The sequence below is a fragment of the Ranitomeya imitator genome, chromosome 8, assembly GCF_032444005.1.
Source record: "Ranitomeya imitator isolate aRanImi1 chromosome 8, aRanImi1.pri, whole genome shotgun sequence".
Taxonomy (NCBI): domain Eukaryota; kingdom Metazoa; phylum Chordata; class Amphibia; order Anura; family Dendrobatidae; genus Ranitomeya; species Ranitomeya imitator.
In genome coordinates this window covers 76944930-76960459 of record NC_091289.1, presented here as the reverse complement: position 1 = coordinate 76960459, position 15530 = coordinate 76944930, and the positions used below count along the sequence as shown (strand labels likewise).

Genomic DNA, 15530 nt, shown 5'->3' with positions numbered 1-15530 from the left:
TTTTAGAACATTCAAGGTTCAACTTGTTAAAAGTTTTATACTTTAATACAAAAAGGGTTCAGTGCTTACAGTAAGAAAAAGTGCAAAAATATGATAAAAATACATACAACTTATGCAAAACAGTATAAAGATAAACAGGAGAAACTTACAGAAATCATCTAACTGGTAGTTTGCTTTCTGCTCCCTGAGGGAGGGGGTGGGTGGGGGGAGGTGAATGGAGTTGGTGGAACACATCAGCATCTCAGGCTGCCCTCACATGTGGACACAATTCTCTGTATACAGCCCTAATTTATAACTTTGGTCTGGAGGTCAGGTTTCTAGACCGGCCCCTCAGGTTAATATCATAATTGCTTGGTTTTTGATTGGACCACGGCCGCGCCCCCAATGAATATATTATTTTCTCTTGAGATCCTTTGGGTAAAGGCCACTTCACATTAAGCGACGCTGCAGCGATACCGACAACGATCCGGATCGCTGCAGTGTCGCTGTTTGGTCGCTGGAGAGCTGTCACACAGACCGCTCTCCAGCGACCAACGATGCCGGTAACCAGGGTAAACATCGGGTAACTAAGCGCAGGGCCGCGCTTAGTAACCCGATGTTTACCCTGGTTACCATCCTAAAAGTAAAAAAAACAACCACTACATACTTACCTAACGCCGTCTGTCCTCCAGCGCTGTGCTCTGCACTCCTCCTGTACTGGCTGTGAGCACAGCGGCCGGAAAGCAGAGCGGTGACGTCACCGCTCTGCTTTCCGGCTGACCGACGCTCACAGCCAGTACAGGAGGAGTGCAGAGCACAGCGCTGGAGGACAGACGGCGTTAGGCAAGTATGTAGTGGTTGTTTTTTTTACTTTTAGGATGGTAACCAGGGTAAACATCGGGTTACTAAGCGCGGCCCTGCGCTTAGTTACCCGATGTTTACCCTGGTTACCAGTGAAGACATCGCTGGATCGGTGTCACACACGCCGATCCAGAGATGTCAGCAGGAGTCCAGCGACTAAATAAAGTTCTGGACTTTATTCAGCGACCAACGATCTCCCAGCAGGGGCCTGATCGTTGGTCGCTGTCACACATAACGATTTCATTAACGATATCGTTGCTACGTCACAAAAAGCAACGATATCGTTAACAATATCGTTATGTGTGAAGGTACCTTAAGAGTTCTCACAGAGATACTATCAGGCCGTAATTTACATCTCTCTTCCAAGAGCTAGAAGGTGTCAAATGTTACCTTTCTTCTTGGCTTCTAGCAGGACCGTGTAGTCCCTTAAAAGTCCAAAACTTTAATGTATAATAATTATAAAAATACCCTTTCCCAGTGCAAACATTAAAATGCAATACGGTCTATAACAATGACCTAACAATTTCCCTAAACTAGACTGCTACCCCTTCCTAGCAGTGGAGGTTGGCACCCTGATACGGTTGTTTGGCACCCCCACTCCGTGACGGGTGTCCCTGACTAGCCCTGTTTTAATCCTACTTTACTATAGGTGGGAAAACAAGCAGTATAAAGAGATGAAGGAAAGGTGCTTATTAATAAAAGGTCATTGTGCAAAATTAGATACCCTCCTCCATAGGGAGACAGTCCCTATCGTGACACCTGCATCTATGGAGTAGCTGGTTCCATATTTTTTGCCTCCTGATGAACCGTATGGACGAGGAAACGCACCGAGGCTGTGGTTGGAAGCTAAGTTTTGGATAACACCCAGATATGTTTTTCTCAATCATTTATCAATGTTCATTAATTGGTTATTCTTTATGTCCTTATGTGAACGGTGATGGACAGATGATTGTTATCTGAACCAGGCTGTTGAATTGATTCTTTATTGGTTATATGATCCCTCCCTCTTTGTATATAGCAGCCACATACTATACAGCACAGGCCACGTAGTATATAGGAGCCATGTGGTATATAGCATACAAATAGTACGTGGCCTGTGCCATATAGTATGTGGCTGCTATATACATACATATTGTAGAATACCCGATGTGCTGTATATAACGCAGCCCACGCTGTATCCAACACAGGCCACGTAGTATACAGCAGCCATGTAGTATACAGTACTGCCCACGCAGCATATAGCAGCCATGTAGTATATATTACTGACCACGTAGTATATAGCAGCCACGTAGTATATAGTACTGCCCACGTAGTATATAGTACTGCCCACGTAGTATATAGTACTGCCCACGTAGTATATAGTACTGCCCACGTAGTATATAGTACTGCCCACGTAGTATATAGTACTGCCCACGTAGTATATAGTACTGCCCACGTAGTATATAGCAGCCATGTAGCCCACGCAGTATTTAGCAGTGTGGGCACATATCCCTGTAAAAAAAAAAAAAAAAAAAGAATTAAAATAAAAAATAGTTACATACTCACCCACTGGGATCCAACGGCGCTGTGGCGATGGGCGCAGCTGCCGCCATCTTCCGTTCCCAGGATGCATTGCGAAATTACCCAGAAGACTTGGCGGTCTCGCGAGACCACTAAGTCTTCTGGGTAATTTCGCAATGCATCGCTGGGAACGGAAGATGGCGGCAGGCGCGAGCGGCTCGGCAGACTACGGAGGGTGAGTATAGCAGGTTTTGTTTTTTTATTATTTTTAACATTACATTTTTTTACTATTGATGCGGCATAGGCAGCATCAATTGTAAAAAGTTGGGGACACACCGTGTTAATAGCGGCGGTAACTGAGTATAGCGTGGTCCATTACCGCCGGCATTAACCCTGTATTAGCGGTGACTTGAGGGGAGTATGCGGGCGCCAGGCACTGACTGCGGGCAGTAAGGAGCGGCCATTTTCTTCCGGACTGTGCCCATCGCTGATTGGTCGCGGCAAAACAGCCACGACCAATCAGCGACTTGGATTTCCTTGACAGAGGCCGCGATCAATGAATATCCGTGAAAGACAGAAGGACAGAAAGACGGAAGTGACCCTTAGACAATTATATAGTAGATATACATACATACACGTACTGTCTAATATATAATTGCCTAGAATACTACTTCCTGCAATTTGTGCCAACTTCCGTGGCTATGTCCGGAGCTAATGTCCGGAGATAAGTGACGTCAACAGTGTCCAGTGTCTGATTGGTTGCCGCCTGCTGCGAGCGACCAATCAAACGTGCCATACTGTGACACACTCCGCCCGCCATTTTGGTGTGATTTTTGAATTTTTACCTCACAGCAAGTTTCTACTGCGTGGAGGCGGGCCCAGTGACGTTGCTCTTCAAGCTCCTGCCGAATTTCGTCAAAAAAATGATACCATTTACCAAAACTATATATATTTAGTTGTGAAGTGGTTCAGTGACATTTTCACACCAATTTTGAACTTTTGTTTGGTGTTTTCTCCATATACTGCCTATTATTTTTGTTCTTTCTTACTATTATTTATTAATTGTATTATTCTTACATTTGAATAAATAAAGTATATATGGATTCTAGACTCCCGATTCTTTAGAATCGGGCTGCCATCTAGTACTATATAATTGTCTAAGGGTCACTTCCGTCTTTCTGTCTGTCACAGATATTCATTGGTCGCGGCCCTGTCTGTCATGGAATCCAAGTCGCTGATTGGTCGTGGCAATGGTCGTGGGCGTTTTGCCACGACCAATCAGCGACGCCCACAGTACGGCGGCAATATGGCCGCTCTTTCCTCCCCGCAGTCAGTCAGTGCCTGCTCCATTCTCCCCTCCAGTCAGCCCTCACACAGGGTTAATCCCAGCGTTACACCGCACTCCGGTTATGCAGCTATTAATCCTGTATGACCAACTTTTTTACTATTGATGCTGCGTATGCAGCATCAATAGGAAAACGATCTAAGGTTAAAAATAATAATAAAAAAAATAAAACGTTACTCACCCTCCGCCAAAAAGCTCTGCAGGACTGGTCCATAGAAGCCCCAGCACTTTCTGCCCATGAAGCAGGGATTGCCCTCAGCGAGGCTTTCTGGTGGGGTTCTCCCCGCCGAGATATAGGATGCACTAATCGTTGACAATCCATCTAGCTAGTGTAGCTCTGGATGAAGAGGTTAGAGTCTATTCTCCAAATGTTTGTGATTTCTAGGTAGTGGAGTATTGTTCTTTTAAAATCCAATGCGTGAAGAGAACGCAACTTCTCATTACTGTAGTTTTGCAAAAGGTAGGTAGAACAATCTCTTGACTTCTATGGAAGTCAGAAACATCTTTAGGAAGAATGGTGGGATCCAGTCTTAGGATGATGCAGTCATCTTGAATCTTCATATATGGGTCTTTTATGGCGAAGGATTGAATCTCACCGATACGTCTCGCTGATGTTATTGCCACTAAGAAGATGGCTTTAAGGGTTACTGCTCTTAAGTCTGCTTGATTTAGTGGTTCGTATGGTTCTTTACAAAGTTAATTCAAAACTAGGCTGAGATCCCAGGGAGGCACTGAACTGCGTATTGTTGGCCAAGCCGTTGGGTGGCTTTAATAAATCTCATTACCCAGGGATGACTGGCTAACTGGAAGTCGTAAAAAGAACTGAGAGCTGAAATTTGCACTTTTAACGTACTAGGTCTTAACCCTTTATCAAAGCCTGACTGAAGAAAGTCTAGGATTCTAGGAATATCTGGGCCCTCAGAAACTGATACAGGAGTTGTACTGTACTTTGCGAACAGAACTTCTTCCATATCTTCCTGTATATTGCGGAAGTCACCGGCTTTCTGCTGTTTTTGATGGTAGAAATGACTGGTTCTAAAAGACCCTTTGACCTCAGGATCTCTTTTTCAGGATCCAAGCTGCTAATTGTAGCAGACCTGGGTTATGATGGGTTATGATGAACTAGAGGGCCCTGAAATAAAAGGTCCGATCTTGCTGGTAGATGGACTGGCTATTCTAGGGACATCCATTTCAGTAAGGGGAACCAGCTCCTTTTGGGCCAGTATGGTACAATTAAGATTACTGCCGCTTGGCTCTACTGGATCTTCCTCAAGACTCTCGGTATTAGAGCCAATGGTGGAAAAGCATAAGCCAGATTTATATCCCAATTCTGGGCCAGGACGTCTATACCTGACGGCCTGTCTCCTGGATTTAGAGAGAAGAACCATTCTGTTTTTGTATTTTGTCTTGAAGCAAATAGATCTACTTCCGTGATACCCCAGCGTTGGGTTAACTGAACAAAGATCTCGTGGTTTAAGGACCATTCTGTGGGACAAAACTTTTGTCTGCTCAGAAAGTCGGCTACCTGATTTTCGGTACCTTTCAAGTGAACGGCTGTTATTGACTTCACTGTGAGCTCTGCCCAGGAGAAAATTGTGTCCGACAGGTCCTGTAAGTGACGATGTCTTGGACCTCCCTGATGAAGTAGGAAGGCTATTGTTTAATTGTCTGAGAAGATACGGATGTGTTGGTCTTTTAGGTCTTCCTGATATTTCTTTAGGGCTTCCCAGACTGCTCTGAGCTCCCTGTAATTTGAAGATCTGTTGCTTATTTACACCGACCATGTTCCTTGGGAGTAGCTTCCCTCCATATGGGCTTCCCAGCCTCTGAGGCTTGCATCCGTAGAGATGCTCACACATGGAGATGTTCTCCAGGGTTTTCCTCTCCCTAGGTTTGCTTCCATGGTCCACCATGACAAGTGATCTTTTTGCCTCTTTGGATAAGTGCACCCTGTTGTCCAGAGATGTTTCTCTACCGTCCCATAGTGAAAGGACTTCTTGCTGCAGGGGTCTTGAATGACACTGACTCCATTGAACACTGGGAATGCATGATGTCATCAAACCCAGCACTCTCATGGCTTTCCTTATGGAGGTGTGCTTTTGTCTCTAATATCTAAATCTCTTATTTGATTGATTGATTGTGTTGCGTGAGGTACGAATGTTCCTGAGTTGAATCTAGGATCACTCCGAGAAACAACTTTTTTGTTTCTGGTTTGAAATTTGATTTTTTAGATTTATTAGCCATCCTAGTTTCTCTAGAGCTGATGATGCCTCCCAGGCCTTTTTGAGGAGATCTTCTGATCTTTTGTCCAGAGGGTCTTTTGAGACCAGATGAATCTTCAAACGGTATGGCGGTCTTCTTTGAGACCTTAGCCACTGGTATATCTACTTTTGGCACAGATTCCCATACTTTGGTTTCGTCTGGATCAAATGGGAGTCGTGTGTTTAAAATCCCTGGGGAGTAGGAGCTTCTTTCCGACGTCCTCCCATTCTTCCAGAATCATTTCTGTTATATGGTGATTTACTGGAAACACTTTTCCTGTGAGCTCTAAGCCCGCCAAACATTTCGTCCTGGACCGTTAGAGGTTCTGTGGCTTCTTCCACCTTCATGGTGTTTCTGACAGCCTGCAGGAGTATGTCTGTTTTTTCGTTGAGAACAGATACCTCTTCCTCTCTTCTGGGAGCAAAGCTGAAGAACATTCGCCTTCCGCGGAATCCGATATAGAGTTAAGTTGAGACTTTCTTCTGAGCCAAGATCCTGCTCCCATCAAGGTTTTTTAGGACGGGGGGATTCAACCACATCAGAGATGATACCGTAGTCTGTACCTCTTCTTTGATCATAGTTTTAATGCGGTCTAAGAAAAGAGGTCTGCTCTTTAAGTAACCCCAACATGCAGCCGTCACATAGCTTTTTAGAGTGCCCTTCTGGCAGTCTGTTTGAGCATAAGGGACATCTATTAGTCTTGCGTTTAGACACTGCTGCTGGACGCTTGGGCGCTTCCTTATCCTGAAATAGACATATAAGATGGCCCTGTAGTCCATATTCGACTGGTCCTAGTACACCCCACTATGTATTTACTCACATGTGCTGGGGCGAGCTCTGAGGACTGGACGTCTGGACGATTAGCACCCTCCATGTTTCCTAGGTCAAGTGTGCTGTCAACTGTCCGTGTCTTAGGCTACTTTCACACTAGCGTTAACTGCAATACGTTAAAATGCGTCGTTTTGCAGAAAAAACGCATCCAGCAAAATATTTTGCTGGATGCGTTTTTTCCCCATAGACTTGTATTGGCGACGCATTGCGACGGATTTGCATACGCCGGTATACGTCTTTCGACGGATGCGTCGAAATTAGGCGACACGTCGTCTGGAAAAACGTAGATTGCAACGTTTTTTGGCTCCGACAAAAAAACGTGTCTCGGCGCATCCATCGGCATGCGTCTGGCTACAATGAAAGTCTATGAGCGACGGATGCGTCGAGACACGTCGTACGACGCAATGCAGCGCTGCAATACGTTTTTTTCTACTGAGCATGCTCAGAAACAGGATTTTTTTTAGCTAATTGGCCAGACATCCCCAAATAGACGGATCCGTCGAAATGCTGCATGCGTTGCATACATTTTGCACTTTGACGCATCCGTTTTTTCGGCAAAAAGACGTTTTTGTGACGGTTTGCAGTTAACGCTAGTGTGAAAGTAGCCTTAATAGTCGGTCTCACCTGACTTCAAGACATCTGACCCGTCCTCCTTCCGAGCTCAACTGCTGCAGATTTCTGTAATTGTAGGTCCCAGCTGCACTGCACATGCATCATCTGGAACGCACACTGACCAGCCTGGAACCATGCGTTTTCGGCGCCATCATGCCCCGGGCTCTCCCTCTACTCCGGCGACGTGTCCGGGTCCAAGACACCGTAAACTGCTGGCGTAGCTGAATACGGAATCTGGCTCCGCCCCCCGGAAGCAGTCATTGGCGGGCTTTCTCCGGCGCAGAGCGCCGGAAGTCTGGGGAGATACCGTCGGCTTCGGAAGATCGGGGAGATGCAGCCGGCGCCACCCCACGTGGAGCACAGCAGGAGAATCGTCGGGCACCACTGCAGTAGCTGCTGCCTCAGAGCCCTTTATGAAGGGATGAGGCAGCTGACGGGAGCACCCAGCTCTACCATCGCGTGAGGGACCTCCGTTGGTATCCTGCGATCTGTAGGAGTCCCTCCATCGGGACTCAAGCGGTCCAGAGCCCCCTCCAGGAGGAAAAGACCATCCTCGGGAGCCTCTGCTCCCTGACATCATATCCAGGTATTCTATCTTCTTTTGAACTCTCTCCTGCGTCTGTCCCTGATAGGGACAGGAAAATCACTTAAGGGTGGAGGTGGGGAGGGGCTATTTAACCTATTCTGTGTTCCTGTCCCTATCAAGGATACATAGGACAACCTCCTGGTGGTGCTCTCAGGAGGGATGTCCTGGAAAAAGAAGTAGGGGGGGGGGGGGGTTTGGCGGCGGTCCGATCCGATGGGCGTAGCGGTCCAGTCTGGGGCCCCCTATCTTCATAGGATGACGTCCTCTTCTTGTTTTCACGCTGCAGCTCCGGCGTACTTTGTCTGCCCTGTTGAGGGCAGAGCAAAGTACTGCAGTGCGCAGGTGCTGGGCGCCTCTGACCTTTCTCGGCGCCTGCGCACTGCAGTATTTTGCTCTGCCCTCAACAGGGCAGACAAAGTATGCCTGCCCCAAAGCTGCAGCGTGAATACAAGAAGAGGACGTCATTGTAAGAAGATATTAGCTAGTTATTATTGTAGCACCATTTAAACCTTGGCGCTTTACATGTGAAAAGGGGTGCACCTAAAAAAGTACAATTATCTTGAACGAAACGGGATTACAAATGTACCACTTATCCTGCAGATGGTGGTAAAAAGGTAAATACAACACTACTTACCACGATATCTTCCTCTGTGACTCTTGGATGCAAATTATTAACGGTCATTTTTGTGCCTTCTAAAGGGCTAAAGACAGACTGGAAACAAAACAATGTGTTAAAAGAAACAAGGAGGAAACTGAACTGCAAAAAGCTGCTAGCACAAACAAAGTACAAGTGTCAGCCTGTACTGCTTGACAATACAAGATTCAATGATGCATGCCATTCTCACCTCTTTTGGAGTGGTCCCTACTGAAGAACTGGTCTCCTTTGTGACAAGTGTCCGTGACACGTTGGTTAGAGACTTTGTGTGTAATAAAGGTGGCAAAGTCTCGGGCTGAGTAGACATGGGAGCTGTGTATGCATCATTCTGTACCACTTTAGTAAGAGGTAGAGTTTGCCCAAGAGAAAATGAATTTCCAGACATTCCCGGCTACAAAAGAAGTAAAACAGACAGTGAAATAAGGATTTACACTAGAAATAACTTCATGAGCCGTACAGGCAATGGTGTGACAAAGGCTTCCTCACACTGCAAATCCGATATCACGTCTGCAATCTATTCCAGCCAAATGTGCACTTCCAAAATTAAATTGCGCTCCTGGCGTACAATTTTTCTGGAAACCATTGTGAAAAGGAGGAATGTGGGGCTAAAGCAACATAATTGTGGGGGAAAAAAAACATGGTGTCCGATTCAAAGCTTTTAAGCAAAGATTTCTGGAGTAAAAACCTTTGAAACCTCAAAGTTTTGGCACAACTCAAAGCGGAGCTCAAATTTTGTGACTTGGCATTCTCAAGCCTTTTTTGCCCAGCTCCAACAAAGTGGGCAAAACGAGTGCATCGTCCTCTACTTATCAAAATCATAACAGTGGTGGTGTTCACTATGCCATAAATCTTACTCTAGCAGTGACTAGAGTAGAATTTATGGGAGATGCATGCCACTTCTCAGATGTTGCAGATTCATGAAAAGGAGCATTTGACGTCACCACATCTCATCAAGACCAGAATAAACAACACTGGTCCTGATACATCAGCCTATAATATTTAATTTTCAAGGTCAAATATTAGAAAATTCAGGGAAGCACCTGTGCGGTCCAGATGGTCATAAAACTCCATACATTAATTCCCTGAGAGGTATAGTTTCCAGGTATCTGTTGAAAACTGAGGCCAAAACCAACTGTTTTTTTAATATAAATAAGTTATTTTTTGCATTAACTCCTCCTTCTGCACAATTTCAACAATGGAATTTTGAGGAAAAAAGTATCCTATAAACTAGTTTTTCATATAACTTTCTAGGGCGACTGTTCCTTTGATCCCTTAATGACCAGAGGTATTTTTGGTTTTGCATTTTCGTTTTTCACTCCCCTTCTTCCTGGAGCCATAACTTTTTTATTTTTCCATCAATATGGCCATGTGCGGGCTTGTTTTTTGCGGGACGATTTGTACTTTTGAACAACACCCTTCATTTTACCATGTCGTGTACTGGAAAACGGGGAAAAAATACCAGTGTGGTGAAATTCCAAAATAGTGCAATCCATTTTTTTTTTTTTTTTTTTTTACTAGGGTCAATAAGTGCTAAAACTGACCTGCCATTATGATTCTCCAGGTCATTATGAGTTCACAGACACCAAACATGCCTAGGTTCTTTCTTAGCCAAGTGGGGGAAAAAAATTCCAAACTTTGTTAAAAAAAACAAACAAAAAACAAATAGTGCCATTTTCCGATACCCATAGCGTCTCCATTTTTTGTGATCTGAGGTCGGGTTAGGGCTTATTTTTTGCATGCCGAGCTGACGTTTTTAATGATACCATTTTGGTGCAGATACAATCTTGATTGCCCGTTATTGCATTTTAATGCAATGTCGCGGCGACCAAAAAAGTAATTCCGATATTTTGACTTTTTATTGCTACACCATTTAGCGATCAGGTTAATCTTTTTTTTTATTGATAGATCGGGCGATTCTGAACGCAGCGATATCAAATATGTGTATGTTAGATTTTTTTTATTGTTTTATTTTGAATGGAGTAAAAAGGGGGATGATTTGAACCTTTATATATTTTTTCATTTTTAATTTTTTTTTTTTTTTAAACTTTTGGCATGCTTCAATAGTCTACATAGGAGATTAGAAGATGCCATAACCTGATCAGCTCTGCTACATACAGGCGATGTTTGACATCACCTCTATATAGCAGATTTACTCACTTGCTATGAGCGCCGACCACTAGTCGGCGCTCTTCGCAATCTGGCAGTGATAACCATAGAAGTCTCCAGTAGACCTCTAGTTGTCATGCCAACGAACCGGTGACCCGCAATCACGTGACGGAGGTCACTGGTGGCCAGATTTCCAGCCCAATAGCCAGAAGTGCGAGTTAAATGCCGCTGTCAGCATTTGACAGCAGCATTTAAGGGTTTAAAGGGTTTAATAGCTGCGGGTGGATCGGGAATCCACCCGCAACTGTTCTGGGCACATGTCAGCTGTTCAAAACAGCTGCCGTGTGCCTTGAAAGATGTGGGCTCATCGCCGGAGCCCACATCAAAGGGAGAGATAACGACGTGGGCGTACTATTATGCCCAATGCCAGAAAGAGGTAAAAAAGTAAGAATTAAAGGCATGATTCATGAAGGTGGTCACATTCTAGTATCAGCCAGCTTCATCAAAATGAGCAGAGAATGGGGACGCATAGCTAAACTGACCCATCTAATTTATGAAAAAGAACTTCACTTTAGTTACTGAGCAGAGTACATTTATGGGGTAGGTGCAAGCTAGTTATTATTGCAGCGCCATTTAAACCTTGGCGCTTTACATGTGAAAAGGAGTGCACCTAAAAAAGTACAATTATCTTGAACGAAACGAGTCACCGACTGGTGCAGGTGAGAGGACCCTGCCCATGAGGGCTCAAAGTCCACAAGGGATTGCCAAGGATACGGTAGGTGAGAGAAGAGCTGGTCATGCACCAGTTTGGTGGATCGGTGGTTACCGCAGGTTGTAGGCTTGTCAGGAGAGGTGGGTCTTCAGGTTCCATTTGAAGGTTTCCACGGTGAGCAAGAGTTTGATATGTTGGGGTAGAGCGTTCAAGAGTAGGGGGATACACGGGGAAAAAAATTATGAGTTTGTGGGAAGAGGAAATAAGAAGGTAGAGAATGAGATCTTGTGAAGATCGGAGGTTGCGTGCAGGTACCGGAGACATGGTCACAGATGTATGGAGGAGACAGGTTGTGGAGGGCTTTGGATGTCATGTTTAGGGTTTTGAACTGGAGTCTCTGGGTAATTGGGAACCAGTAAAGGGATTGACAGAGGAGAGAGGCTGGGGAATAGCGGGGGGATAGGTGGATTAATCAGGCAGCAGAGTTTAGGATAGGCAGGAAGGGGTGTGAAAGTGTTAGAGGTGATGCTACAGAGCAAGAAGTTGCAGTAGTCGAGGCGAAGATGATGACGGCATGCACTAGTGCTTCTGCAGATTCTTGTTTGAGGAATGTGCGGATCTGGGAAATATTTTTGAATTGAAGTGGGCAGAAAGTGGAAAGGGCGTGGATATGTGGTTTGAAAGAGATCAGAGTCAAGGGTTACCCTGAGACAGTGAGCTCATGGACAGCGGAATGTGGGAAGCCATTGACTTTGATGGATAGGTCTGTTGGAGGGGTGGTTGAATGAGAGGGTGGAAAGATGATGAATTCGGTTTTATCCATATTTTATCCAGCGGCAGATGCGAGGAGGTGCTCTGTGAGTGGGAGACGCCGAATGTCCGGTCTGTTAGGTATGAGGAGATAAAAGGTAGGGACAAGTCCGATGCCAAGAGATGAGAGAATGGTCCAATGTGTTACGTCCAGGAGGAGGAAGACAATATTATTGCATGGGTTTGGCAGTTAATATGTCATTGGTGAGTTTAGTTAGGGCAGTTTCAGTAGAATGGTGAGCTCGGAAGCCAGATTGTAAGTGATCAAACAGGGAGCAAGAGGTGGGAGGATAGTTCAAAATAGAAGTGTTTCAGTAAATTTGAGGAATAGGGTAGAAGTGATTTGGAGCGATAGCTAGACAGAGCATGGCTCAAGGGAGGGCTATTTGAGGATGGAGGTTATTGAGGCATGTTTGCAGCCTGAGGGAAAGACACTAGTTGTTAGTGATAGGCTGAAGAGATGGGTAAGTGTTGGGATGAAGTCTATGATGAGGTGGGACGCTATCAGTCAAGTTCACAGGTGGTGAGATGTGATTTGAAGGGTAAAGATGATTTTCTGTAACGGTGGAGAAGCTGGTTTTGAAGGAGGAGGGCTGAGTAGTTGTGAAGAGGGGTTGTGGGCCAAAATTCTCTGATGTTAACGACCTTCTGCTTGAAGAATGAGGCAAAGTTTTCATCTGAGAGGGAGGCGCTGGGGGACGGAGGAGAGAATTGAAAATGTTAAATAGCTGTTTAGAGTTGTGAGACAATGAGGATATGAGAGATGAGAAGTAGGTGTGTTTTGCAGCAGCGAGCGTGGACTTGAAAGTATTGAGGAACTGTTTGACTGAGATGAAGTGTTTAATTGAGTGGGATCTTTTCCACATCCGCTGAACCACCTTGGAAATACTTTAGTCAGGTTGGTGTGTCAGGGCTACCAATTCGAGAGCTGAAACTGTTGTTATAGTTAAAAGATTCTTCTTAAAGGGAACCTGTCACCCCAAAATTGACGGTGACCTAAGCCCACCGGCATCAGGGGCTTATCTACAGAATTCTGTAATGCTGTAGATAAGCCCCTGATATAACCTCTTTTTCTCATTTTTTAGGTTACATTATACTCACCTGGGCGGGCGGTCCGATCCGATGGGTGTCGTGGTCCGGGGCCTCCCATCTTCATAGGATGACGTCCTCTTCTTGTCTTCACACTGTGGCTCCGGCGTATTTTGTCTGCCCTGTTGAGGGCAGAGCAAAGTACTGCAGTGCGCAGGCGCCGGGAAAGGTCAGAGAGGCCCGGCGCCAGCGCACTGCTGTACTTTGCTCTGCCCTCAACAGGGCAGATAAAGTATGCCTGCGCCGCAACATGAAGACCAGAAGAGGACGTCATCTGATGAAGATAGGAGGCGCCGGACCGGACCGCGACGCCCATCGGACCGGACCGGGACTGCCCCTGGGTGACTAATATAACCTCTTTTTCTCATCTTTTAGGATACATCGGTGCTTATCTACAGCAGTACAGAATGCTGTAGATAAGCCCCTGATGCTGGTGGGCTTACCTCACCCTCGATTTTGGGGGTGACAGGTTGCATTTAATGTGCTACATCGTACTCCAGCAAGTCCTTCAAGGGAATCTGTCAACTGGTTTTTGCCATGTTATAAGAGCAACGGGATGTGGGGGCAGAGACCCCGATTACAGAGATGTGTCACTTACTGGGCTGTATTTTGATGTTTCAATAAAATCAGTGTTTTAACAGCACAGGATTATCACTACATGACAAAGTGTCCTTTCTGCCTCCTGGTCCACCCCACACCCAATTAGCAGGTTTCTGTCAATATACATTGTACACAGAAAGCTACCAATCAGTGGATTATATAGGGGCCAGCATTCAAGTACTGCTAGATCTGCTGCAGATAAAACTGTGATTCTATTAACTACTGGATTCAGTAAACTAAGTGATACAGCGCTGGAATTAGGGTCTCTGTCCTTACACAGTGCTACTGTCAAAATACATAGCAAACACCTGCTGATGGATTCTCTTTAAGACTGGTTTACAAAAGTCAGTCCTATTAAATTGGGCCTTAAAAGCCCAAATTACCCTTTTTTGCACAGTGTTGGCAGCTGTGATCTTCATCATTTTGGTGGGGATGTGGGAAAATTCCAAGCTGTCATCAATACCATCATCGTCCATATCTTGTAAAGCGGAAACCTGCTGATAGACAAAAAACAGTTAATATACTGCCCGTAGGAATGTGAACCAGTTTTACATACTAAAGTGTTAGAACTATGAGCACAGATCATTATTTAGTATTCCATTCCCTAGTTGTGTTCTATTGAAAAGGATTTTCAAGATACGGTAAGAACATCCGCCTCATCAGGTCGAAGAAATCTAACAACATATGCAGTTTTTACCGTTAATTCTGATGACAGATCTGTTTTAACCTGAAAACCCCCCAAGAAATTAAAAGCACAAAAAATGCGCAATAGTCTGCAAAATATGCCCGCTAGCCAACCAATCTCAGAAAGGCTACTCAACCTCTGTTTTATCATTTCAGATTCGCCCAAAGGAATTCTTTGCGTGCAGGTCACGGAATGTTGTATACGCATATTTTTATGGTTGTCCCAAAATTTATGTGGGGCAAACTATCCAGGAACTGCGGAGGAGGATGCAACAGCATCTTTCCAGTATCTCTACAGCATCCAAGCACCGTGAGAAGAATAAAATACTTACCTCAGTGGCCTCCCACTTCCTGGATACTCATGGTGGAAAAGCAGCTTCTTTCAAAGTAATGGGTTTACAGTCTGTCCATACAAACTGCAGGGGTGGCAACGTTACACAAGCCCACTTCAGAGCCAGTCTCCGCGTGGTTTGAACAAGGATCTATTATTTACGGGCTTCTACAAACAACTTTAATCTTTCTGATTTGGGTTCTGTTGGAGGGAGGGGTATTTAAATATGCCCAGGATTTATGCCTCTTTGGAGTGGTTTTTTTTTTTCCCTTTGTTGAAATATCTACAAGCACTGTTTGATTATTAATCCTGTGGCTCAGAGGCATGGTCCGTTGATCCTGTGCCTCTCATTATCTGGGTGCGCACTATTGCCCTTTTTTCAATACATCAATCTTCTTGATTGCGCCTTCACAGACAATACGACAGAAGTTAGGCCTCAGCTGCAATGTTCGCATTAAGGCTGGTTTCACATTGGCGTTTTTTCGGGTGCGTTTTTGCGGTAAAAAACGCAAAAACGCATGGTGAAAAAACGCGTGTAAACGCTGCGTTTTTTTGACGCATGCGTTA

At 45.0% G+C, this 15530-nt stretch overlaps 1 protein-coding gene across 4 annotated transcripts in view; it reads right to left on the bottom strand.

Annotated features, from left to right (window-relative positions):
- The window catches only part of POLDIP3 (DNA polymerase delta interacting protein 3), a 102783-nt gene that overhangs the window by 18087 nt on the left and 69166 nt on the right, over positions 1–15530 (bottom strand). For 3 of the 4 annotated variants that reach the window (XM_069737102.1, XM_069737100.1, XM_069737101.1), the window contains exons 4-6: positions 14332–14445; positions 8822–9022; positions 8611–8688 (exon numbers count right to left, since the gene is read on the bottom strand). In XM_069737102.1, coding sequence (XP_069593203.1) covers positions 8611–8688; positions 8822–9022; positions 14332–14445 — 393 coding nt within the window. The remainder of the gene's footprint in view (positions 1–8610; positions 8689–8821; positions 9023–14331; positions 14446–15530) is intronic. The other variant, XM_069737103.1, reaches the window with a different exon arrangement.